At 25.4% G+C, this 11,873-nt stretch overlaps 1 protein-coding gene and 2 long non-coding RNA genes across 3 annotated transcripts; 2 read left to right on the top strand and 1 right to left on the bottom strand.

The window, feature by feature from the left end:
• The first annotated feature begins 671 nt into the window (after positions 1-671).
• On the top strand, positions 672-3,810 carry LOC107162146 (protein FAM8A1-like). Its single transcript, XM_089219009.1, has 4 exons — positions 672-1,223; positions 1,303-1,423; positions 2,945-3,074; positions 3,187-3,810. Exons 1-4 carry the CDS (start codon positions 938-940, stop codon positions 3,523-3,525), a joined length of 876 nt encoding a protein of 291 aa, XP_089075135.1. The 5' UTR covers positions 672-937; the 3' UTR covers positions 3,526-3,810.
• A 1,642-nt stretch (positions 3,811-5,452) lies between these two features.
• Positions 5,453-7,635, top strand: LOC149058119 (uncharacterized). Its single transcript, XR_016190629.1, has 2 exons — positions 5,453-7,060; positions 7,118-7,635. It is a non-coding gene; the product is annotated as an uncharacterized LOC149058119 (long non-coding RNA).
• A 1,306-nt stretch (positions 7,636-8,941) lies between these two features.
• Positions 8,942-9,541, bottom strand: LOC149058118 (uncharacterized). The gene is made up of 2 exons (XR_016190072.1): positions 9,271-9,541; positions 8,942-9,183 (listed from the first exon to the last, which is right to left on the bottom strand). It is a non-coding gene; the product is annotated as an uncharacterized LOC149058118 (long non-coding RNA).
• Between the last annotated feature and the right edge of the window lie 2,332 nt (positions 9,542-11,873).

Here is an 11,873-nt window from a genome sequence, read left to right as displayed (position 1 = left end):
TCACGTGCATGATGGAAATGACAATTTAATTGGCGCAGCTTAAGTGAAACTTAAATAATTGAAAAAGCGAAATCATCACATACAACACGTCAACACCTAGTCAAATATATTCGGGAATAGTTGCTAATTGTACATACTACCATTGATTATAAATTTATTTATAATCAATGCTACTACCAACGTACTCGCAGAATTACCCCGGGACTATTTAAAATGGACGATTCAAGGTAATCGAGGGCATAATGACCTGCTAAGCCAAAAACAATAAACAATATTACTATATAAGATAAATATAATTTTTAAAAATTAACTTAATTGGAAATATTAAAAATAATTTGTTGGTGAAATAATTAAGAGGACGTTATCCGGTTACCCATTCATTTTTTATTCCGTCTTACGTACAACATTGCAAATTTAAACTTTAAAGTATAAACTATAGTAGATGAAAATTTGCTATGTCGTATACGTGTGTAATGCATGTGCATTTTTTGTTATTCAAAAAGTGAAAAATTTTAAAAATGTTTATGTAGAGTCAAATTTTGTAATAATATAATATTATTATCCATGATCTATATACGTAATATTATTTTCTTATCATCAAATTGTTATCAAATCATGTGATAATAACAAAAATACTATAATGAAAATACTATAAAAGTATAAAAATAAATTATAAAATATTAAACAAATATTAAATAGTAAATAACTATTACCAAAAATATTTTTAAATTAAATTAAACTCACAATTAAACCGAATACTGAATACTAGCTACTGTAAAGATAGTTCTGAATATTATATTGGTAAATAATTACAAAATTTACATGTAAAATTTATTTTTATGCTTATTGTTTTTATAAGTATTTTAGCTTTATTAGTAATTATTAAAGTATCAGAGTTATTAGATTGAATATTAGAGCTTACATATTCTAAAGAATCATGGCAAGTTCAGCAAATAAATCAGTGCCGAAAAATAAAATATTGAAAACATCAAAAGATACTAACAACTCCAAGTTGACAAGTAAAGAAATCAGAGAAGAATACTTTAACCAATTACGTTCATGGTTGAATACAGTGAACAGTTATCAGTGCTACTACAATAAATTGCAGCGAGAGTTTTTTCAAAACAACTACCAGCAAGTTTTGAAAAATCCTAAAGAAGTTCCTAAACCTGTTAATAATGTTGTACGTGAAACACCAACTGTTGAACGTAATCAATTTGTGGGTGTGTTTTATTCTTGTTTTATCTATACTTATATACATCAGATGACAAATTGTTTCATTCTTTAATGTCATTTATTTAGGAATAAGATGCCAGATACCATCTTTATGGAAACGCTTTGGAGCTGAATTCATTGACTTTTTGCTGTTAAGCTTTATAAAATTCTTGATTGCTTACTTTATAGTAGATTCAATTCTTGACATGTGAGTAAAATTTATGTTTTACTATTAAAATAATGAAATCCAATTTTTATATTTTATGGAATAAGTAATTATATATTTTTACAAAATAAATCCTAAATCTTTTGTTGATATAATAACATAATCTATAATCTACTCTTAATGTTTAAAATCTTTGTCCAAAAAAATAATATTTATCTTATTTTAGTTTATTGCAGTGAAAATAAGCTATTATTAATATAAAACAAATATTCTGAAATCAAATTAGAAAAAAACTAGATAGGGTATAGACACTGTGTCACTTATCTAACTGATTTATTTGGTTCTAGTAGCACTGACTTTATAAAACATATTTGAATTTATTAACTAAAATACCTAATTAATTTTACCTTTTTTTGTTTAAGATTGTTTAGTTATTTATATAATCTACACCAGTAGGGTCTTCTGATGTTATTTGTAAACAATAATATTAATTTAGTTGTCACTTAATACCTTATATACTGACATTACTTCAAAATTTTTTGATGGTTGTCTGCAGTGGTTGAATTGGAGTAGGACATTGAGGGACTAAGCTAATCTTCATTTTTCTTCAAATTATAGTGTATCCCTTTATTATATTCATCAAGGATTAGGTTTACTATTAAATCAATTTGCTTAATTGTTAAACTTTAATTTATTTGTTTAACTTCATTTAAAGTCATTTTTTTTTGCAATTCAACTACTGATGGTTTATGTTGTATGTATACATAAATAAATAATACAAAATTACTTTAAATTAGTATGTCTGTATTTTATTTATGTATACTGAATGCTGAATACTATTTAGAATTTTGTATTTTATAACAATATAATAATGAAATGTAAATTAAACTATAATATATTAAAATTAAATGTTGACTGTAAGAAAATTATCGGCTTTTTGACAAAATTTAAGTATAAGTATTATAAAAATATGAATTTATTATTTTTTTGTAAATTAATAGTATTTACTTTCATAGATTCATGGTAAAGTACATACTGTATACTTCAATCGCAAATTTATCAAAAAATAATAAATAAATAAATTCAATTATCAAAGCATTAAGTCTTATGCCAATGGTCAATCAACTTAATGGACCAATCATGTGTCATTAAATCACTTTTAAAGGATCATTAGTTTAGCTCACTATCAATTCATTAAATTTTTAGTGATTGTTCATGGAACCTGGCATAAAACTTTAATTACCATATTTTTTTTTTGTATGTAAAGCCAAGACATCAATTAATATAATAATAAAGTATAATGTAAATAACGTTTTAGCCGAGGTTTTACAAAATTAAATAACAAGTTAAATTCATACCTATGTAGGTATTTAATTTAAAAATAATACTGTACAACATGATTACCTAAACAAATAATTATATTAATTTTTAAATGTGTTTATGTATAAAATTATAATAGTAATAATAACACAATTACACAATTACATGTCATACAATATGCCCTCATATTAAAGCTCACATTCTGTCCATGATTTACATTGTATAATTTATCTTTTTTTTCAGTGATTTTACCAAGTATAACAATATTTTTACACGAGATGATTATAATGTTGATTATACTGCAGCAGTAGAAATGACATCAGAACTATTTTTTATAGAAGTTTTGCACCGAATAATAGTTTGTGTATATGAGGTAATTTCGGAATTAAAATAAAATTATTCTTAAAATAACCTTAACTAACTTTAACCTTTAACTAATACACAGTTATTATAAATTTTAATCAAAATCTTCATGATATTTTTAGATATATTTTTTACAAGGTAGTACAGTTTTTCAAGGAGGAGCAACAGTTGGAAAAACTCTGTTAGCTCTTACAGTTGTTCGAGCTGATAAGCTATTTAATATAAGAGGTCAGCAATCTGATATTATTGCTTTAATTCCTGGTGGTGATATTGGATGGAAACGGGCAGCACTTCGTTCAATCACTAAAAACTTATTTTTTGCATTCTTGTTTCCACTACCTTTTATCACAGCAGCAGCCAATCAAAATAGATGTGCATATGATGTTTTGTGTGGAACAATGGTTGTAGAAGTTATACAACCCCTTAAGTGTGAGCAATCTGAACTTATTCCTATTGGGTAATAAGATTGTTAATTAACTGATAATATTTAATTATTATTTGTAAAAAATGCATTTATCATAACTATCAATATGGGTCACTGGGTAATATAATGAAATATTTTGTTGTAAAAATATATACAATACAAATTCTTCCATATAGATTTATTACAACTTGATAAAATATATTATTTTTTGAATTTTGAATTTTATGTATTTTTAAACTAAGTTTACTTATTAACTAAAGTTATAAATTTTTGTTTTGTTTGTTTATAAATGTTAATTAATAAAATTAAATTGTATTGACTATTGAGCTTACAGCATGACTGCACAAGTCGTTTTTTTAAACTTTAATAGTTGTTGTTTTGTGTTGTTTTAATTATTTCTCTACACTTTTAATTGAAAAGCGACTGCAAGTAATATGTTTCATTTTCATACATAGTGTAATAGATGACTATTAGATAACAATGACAAGAAAATAGTTTGAATTTTAAAATTGAATTGCTTAAAATTACAGTGTTAATTTATTATACCATATTTTTCAATCTTGAAAATAAATAATAAAAAAATATTAACATATAGTTATTATTTCATCAATTACAATTTACAATTAATAATAAATCTTATGACCTATACCTAGTTGTATAATCAAAGTCTTGAACTGTAATGTAATATTTTAAATCTTGTAACACTAAAACTAGTAGGTACTACCTAACCATTATCTAGTTAAACATTAAATTAATTTACATTACAAATAACTATTTTTTTTTTTTTGCTTATAATAATATAATATTAATTATAATTATGGTTTTGTTATTGATTAATTTTTCCATACACTGAATTATCTAAATTGATTAATTTAATGAATAATTTTACTCTATTTTTGTTTTAAATCTGACTTAGTGTAGACAATTAGAAAATAATTCTGTGTAGGTATTTATTTTTGTTCATTTTAAAAGTTTCTAATTATATAATGTGAATTATAAGATTTTAGAACTAAGTTTTAAGACTTTAGCCAACAACATCATTCATATTGTCCATACTTAGGTACTTGGCTACTTTAAATCCTAATGATGTATTGTTGTCTAATGAGAAGCAAGAGGTTTCCAATTAGCTTTCCACATTCCACTCCGGAATTAAAAGTAAATAAACTGTCAATGGGTCGTTATTCATTACTCATTAGTATTTAGTAATTATAGGTAGTAGGTATACTTAGTTCTTAAAGAAATACTTACTGTGAATAAATAAGTCTGATATTATATTATTACAATATTACATCATAGTATATTTCAGCCTTGAGTCAACACTAAATATTGTAAAACATCTTCGAATAATTTATAGCTATTTGACCAATAGACATTTATGCATACAAATGTTTAAATTAAATTGGTACAATGGTGCCTATGTTTTTATAAATTATACGTGTTTGTTACAATACCTGCTGTATTTATAAACGTGACTAAAATATAAAGTAACTTTGTACCTACTACACTACCTAACCTATGTATTCCATATTTCCATGTTCCTCGCAGAGTAACGATTGTACTGATTTTACAACAATGCATGGATTTCTTATTTTATTTTACCTTTGATGTTCAATTTTGAGAGGATTTTTGTAGAAAATTATAAGGAACAATTCTAGTTTAGATACCAATCGATTTTTTGAAAATTTTTTTCAAAATGTCAAATTGTGTAGTGTTTTGTTTGCTTTTTGTAATGGTACATTAAAATAAAGTCGCTCGAACTTCTTATGGAAGATAAATTCAAAAAACTTCGAAATACTCTATTTTTCAAAAAATAATGTTATTGAATAAAAAATAAAAAAATTGGTATTTTTGGAATTTAATTTTGTATTGTTAGTATTTATATGCTTAATGTTTTGGTAAAATCAAAATTGATCTATCATCGCACTTACTTATTATGTTAAACTTAAAAATGTTCGATTTTTGAGTTAAAAATATCAAAAATATTATTCTTACTATTAATATTATTATTATAACTATTCGTTACTTTAGTCTATTTCAGGAGGTCAAATTGAATATTACCTGTAGGCACTCTTTATAATTGAGAAATAAAAAAAATTTAAGGAAAAACAGAAATTATTGCGCAAAAGCAGTTTTTGACCAAATTTATTTTCTTATCTTACCTATAATAATTCTAAAATAAATAACTTGATATCGTCACTGAATTTTTATTTTACCATTTTCTACATAGGTAGGTATGTATTATAATTGTAAAAAATATTTTGTCTTCTTTTGAGCTTTTTTTTTCGAACTTTATGAATGTACAATATTAATATACTGTTACCTACTATTCTTATATAATATTATAGTCGAAATTTACAATACTAAAGATTAATATTAGCTGGATTCTCATAAGCCATCATAGATTTTAAAAAATATTTAAAATAGTAAATACCTACATATTCGTGATTTCCTGTAGACTGTAGTTCCTATAGTTGTTAAATTTTGTCAAAAACACGAAAGTTTGAGATGTTATATTTTATAAAATGTGCAATTATTAAAGCTAAGACTAGAAAATGAAATATATGATTTCTCATAAAGTGTAGCTCATAATGAAACCAATAACAATCTAAAATATGTATAGGTATTGACTGAATTTTTTTCTACCCATTTTAATTTCAAATTTGGACTTAATTCGATTAGTGTTAAGCGTTAACTTACGGTTTTAGACATTTTGTTGTATTTCATGAAATTTATACTCACATCGTTTACATTATATATTAGGTATTATATTTCATATAAAATTATATCTACCAATACATTGTGTCAATAATGTAACATCGACATTTTCAAAACATTTATGGATTAATAAATTGTATGCTACTGATTATTTATACTACGAAAATAAATAATAATTACACTCTACAATTGATTCTTCGGTAATCGGTTGATAATTACTTAAAAGTTAACAACAATAATATATTAAGGACATTAAGGTAGGTACTAACAGCTAGATGAATAACCCAATTCGCCCGTGAGCGAACATAGATTAATCTCGATTTGAGTGTACCTATCTGTCAGTTCACGTGCATATTTGCTTCAGTATAGTATGCAAATTCAAGTAAATAATTCTACCTAGATAAGCAACCATAGGTCACACATTATTAGATGTAGCACATCTTATTGTTATATTAAAAAAAAAAATTCTAAACTTTTCTAATATTTCTAAAAATTATATTTAAGATTATCTTCGAAATCGATGAAATAGTTCTGAGTAGGTATCTAATATGTATAAGCTACAAATATATATTTGGTTTTAACACAAAACTTTTAGTGTCTTTAATCGAGCCCATGACGTCATTTAAACGCATGCATGCTTTTAATTCGTCTGTCCGAGTAACCAATGCCAATGATTTAAATACAAAAATAAAATAGTATTAATTTGTTCTTTTACTATTATAATTTGCATGTCACTACAAATGGAAACCGTTTATAAACAAAAACATTTTCAATGGAGTCGACAATTTCCCCTGTGAATCTCAAAATGCTTGTTTGAGGACCTCTTAAAAATGCGAATTTCGGAAAAATTTTTCATGGTGGGTCTTATTTATACATCATGAAACGAAATTTTTAATCTAATTCCATACTTATAGTTTCAGCGGTTCCAGTTGGCCGACGATGAATCATCCAGTCAGGACAAGTCCTTTTATATATACATAGATTATAATAATTAAATATTAATTTAAAATCAATGCAATATTTTGGGAACAAATAATTCAACATGCTGTAGCTGTAGTACCCAGTGGCGTATTTAGGTTTTTGTCATGGGGGGGGATATGACTTTTTACCGTTATCACTAACTTGAGGGGGGCTACGCCCCCCTCACCCCCCCAAGTTTCCAGGAATTATAAAAGCTTATTAATATTAAATATACTTTCTATGTTTGCCAAAATTATAATACACAACACATTACTTGAGATTAAATGTTTTATTAAACCCGGTATAATCACTGACCACAGACCAGTGACCAGCGATACCAATGAGAATACTGTACAATAATATAATATTTTAATTCTTGCAAATGTAATCAATTATTGATAAAAAAAAAAAAAAAAATCATATTATTTTAAATAATAATCGTCAAATTATAACGAGTAACGACTATAATTAATTGTGTGTATACAGTCTATGGGGGGGGATTGATCCCCTTGATCCCCCCCCGTAAATACGCCACTGGTAGTACCTATAGGTAACTAATACTGAACATACAGTATATTAAATTACTGCCTCAGCTCTAGTTACAAATAACAATATGAATAATATAGGTTGGTATTTTGTATTTTATTTTTATGATACCATTATATACCAAATGCGAAGTAGGTACCTATAAAACCATAATAAAAGCTGACAGACCGTCTTCGCTCGGAATCAGTTTTCTGTGCAATGATTTATAATTGAATAGATTCAAATATAACATATTACACATACCTAAATTACAGACTATACACTATACGCAGTTACTTGCTCAATGGCGAAGTATCTATGAGTTATGACACGTGTTGACAACTACAATTTACTTTATAATAGAGCAGTTTCTTACTTTCCCATTTATAAAATTGTTATCTAGGGTACCTACCTATATCTACTTAGAATATAATTTTAAAGTTTCTCAATACAAAATAATCTGCAGTGGTCACTAATGTAAAATATTCTATAAATAATATTCTACTATAGCTGAACTCCAGAACTCGTGCACTTTGTGTTAAAAAACTTACCTCTTATAGATATATCTTAAACTGTGTGTTAAATTCGCGTTTCCTGTGATTTTTCTAGCATTGCTAACAATATATTTTTATATATTATATAGATAGATAACGATTAAAATATAATAATCTTGCATCGACGATGTTCAATTTAGTTTATCATTATGTAATTTTATTCTTTTTATCAAGAAAATTCTGAAAACTCAAGTATTAAATTAAATTATATTTATTGATGGTAATTTTATTATTTGGGCCTATCACTTTTTAACTTCACCCATTTTCTGCCCGTACGTCTAATATGTATCTGTAACAAATTTCGTCGCAATCGGTCCAACCGTCTAGGAATGCATAAAACACAGACAGGCAGAAATCCATTTTTTTTTATATGTATTATATAGATGATAATATTAAATATTGCAGGTACAAATGGTAGGTACAATAGATTATACATTTATACCTACAGGTATTTACTGTTTATGAATTTTATTATGTTAAGAGAATGCGCTATATTCGCATCGGTTTCTTATACGAAATTGCAACGTTGGCAAATTTGTGTTCACTAAAACCAATTTTAAATCGTTAGGTTAGAGTGAATTATTTACCTATATTATCAAACTCAAGGGAATATTTATTTTGTGGCTGATATTATTGGTATATTTTGGCTAAAACAATTGGTTACCTCTAAATAATCACCTTAAATGCGAGAACACTATATTTTGTGTTTACATATTGATATTTTAAAATGTTTTGATTTACAAACAAGTTACAATCATTTTTGTATTATAATATTTTATATTTCACATGGGTATCTTGTAAGTTGTAACTATCTACTAATAATATAGTTAATATATAATTTTCAAAAAATTTAAACGTGAAATAAGTAATAACACATACATAGATACGATTGATGTTGATGTCTGTGTGGTGTCCTCTGTAGTCCGTATAACTCTGTTTACCTATATAGTTAAATTAGTTAATAATACAAGTAGATTTCAACAAAGGACTTAACTATAACTAGGATACTAGATTATACACCTACGTACATTTTAAACTTCAAAAAGTGTCATTTTTTCTTTCCCATTACTTCAATAATTCAAACGCCTATATGATTACAATTACTGGTAGAGTCATCGGTCGGTAATATCATTGATTGTAAATAGTAATAATATATTTTATAATTATAATCAATGGTAATATAGGCAGGAGACACCTTAATATCAGTATACCTACTACTTTGGACAACGGACATAACTACATAAGTAATTAAATTATTGAATATTTATAGACCATATAAATGACTACCATAGTAATAAATTGTAAATAATAATATATGGGTACCTATTTAGTCATAGATACAATCGAACTTTAAAGTAACACATTAGTAAGTACTAACAATATTGTAGGTAGATTTGATTAGGTATTGGCATATTGTAGAATTTAGCAATAAAAAAATAATAATTTGTTGTTTCGTTTAGCAGCATGATTATAAAATGAATATGTATACACTATACACTATACATATAGAATTGCTTAAATGCAATTATGTGCTGTGAATTGTGATAAGATAATTTAGTATTTGCATTTCTTAGTAGTTATATTTTTATAAATTAATATTTCATGCTAATTCATCAATTGGATTTGTACAGAAATTATAATGGTACCTGTATAGATAAAACATATAATTCATCACATTTCAAGTCTTACATAGGTATTGTAAGTTGTATCTAGTCTGTTGATTCTTGATTCTACATAATATATGAACAATATATTTAATTGAGTGTAGATATTATTGATGCGCTTACCTATTACAAGAATTATAGTCCTGTAGGACGTAGCTTGGTACATATAAATTAAATAAGTTAAATTTTCTCTGCGAACAATAATCTAAAGGTACAGCCGTAGATACAGGTGGCATAAGCTGTACAAGCATATACAATACCATTTTATTACATTGAACCGTATTAGGTAATAAGTACGAATTACTTATACGAGTATAGGTATAAGTCTATAATTGATTGTATAATCAGTAATCACAATGTCATATACAGCGTAGAATAGTATATAGGTACTTATATATCATATATGTTTTATATGTAGGCAGGTATAGAGTATCAAATAATAAATATATCTGCGGATTAAAATTACAATATGGACTCTAGTACCAGTAGTACCTAACTATACATTGTTAATTCATTCACGTTCCACTCCCGCGCCACTATATATAGTAAGTTGCATATATCATTTAGAGGGGAAGTTGAGAACAATGGGTGGATCTTGATTTTCAAGTTTATTTTGTATAAAGAAACCTATTTATACATATACATATATTTATAATTTTGTGATAAAAACATTTATATAAAATAAATAATAAATAGGTAAGTTATCAACAAAATAAATAAAACTTGAGAAATTATATTATTATCTCTGTTGTATCTACTGGATAATAAACCAATCATGCTCACCCCTTTTATCTCAATAATGTAGTACCTAGCTAACAAAATAGTTTTATTGCATTAGCATTACTTTATATTGGACTTTAAGATTTTTTTACTGGATATATGACTTAATATTAGGTAGAAAAATGTATTTATGAAAAATTAAAATTGCTGATCATTTAATTTTTTTTCCCGAGTATATATAGGCGCACAGCAAGACTAACATTTTTTTGAATGTAAATTCTATTTTCAATTTGAAATTGAATATCATTTTTTTTTTTTTTTTTTTAACATTCGACTTATAAACATTTTTATATATTAAAAATTGACTAATGTCTAATTGAGATTAAGTTCTGTTTCAAAAACAATCATAATATTTAAATTATAAATTCATAGCCCCGAATGCATAAATAGAAATTATTAGAAATCCTATGAAAACGTGCATAAATTTAACTTTGACTCACTCTCAATTAAATAAATTTTCAAACAAAATGAAATGTTATGAGTCAATTGTTTAAAAAAAATATTGCAATTTATAATTGAACTCAACATAAGGAGCGGTGCAAAACACATATTTTATTTTGCTGGCATTGCTGCCCAAGTGCGAAAAAATGTTAATAAATACTAATAAATAGTGAAATTATATGTGATATTAATATATAATATATTAGTTATTAGTCCTTTATGCTCTAAAAAGAACACGAATCAAATTCAAGGCCATATGTTTAAAATATTTTTCGTTAGGTACTTTTATTGTTGAACACGCGAAATAATAATATACGCTTCGGAGTGCCTGTACTTACGTCAGAATAAACCATTATTATTTTTATTACTTATAAGTTTTTTTTCAATAATTATTACTAAAGTACAAACTAATATACATATAGACATATAGGTAAGATAGCATTTTACATTAAACTAATATCAGGTATTATATTTGTTACTTATAACTTATTTATGTTTGTCTGTATAATATGTAAATTCCATAGTACATAATATAGATACGAGTATATTGTATAAATAATAAACACGTAAAATGTAGGTAGTTATATGGTATACAATATATGTATAAATATATAAATCTATGTGCAAACAAATACATTTCACCAGTAGATAACAACATTTTTCGTAACAAATTACTCATCATAACATGACTCATGAGTCATTATTTATTGATCATTTGTCTGTAGGTATATAACTATAAATACAGA

The sequence above is a fragment of the Diuraphis noxia genome, unplaced genomic scaffold, assembly GCF_037042655.1.
Source record: "Diuraphis noxia isolate RWA-SAM2 unplaced genomic scaffold, SU_Dnox_SAM2 contig0002, whole genome shotgun sequence".
NCBI lineage: Eukaryota > Metazoa > Arthropoda > Insecta > Hemiptera > Aphididae > Diuraphis > Diuraphis noxia.
Note: the sequence above shows the minus strand (reverse complement) of the source record. Positions and strands in the feature narration are given on the sequence as shown.

Coding starts and splice junctions, on each gene's coding strand:
- LOC107162146 (XM_089219009.1), top strand. CDS start 938: ATGGCAAGTTCAGCAAATAAATCAGTGCCGAAAAATAAAATATTGAAA. Junction 1,424..2,944: donor GTAGATTCAATTCTTGACAT/GTGAGTAAAATT, acceptor CTTTTTTTTCAG/TGATTTTACCAAGTATAACA. Junction 3,075..3,186: donor TAATAGTTTGTGTATATGAG/GTAATTTCGGAA, acceptor TGATATTTTTAG/ATATATTTTTTACAAGGTAG.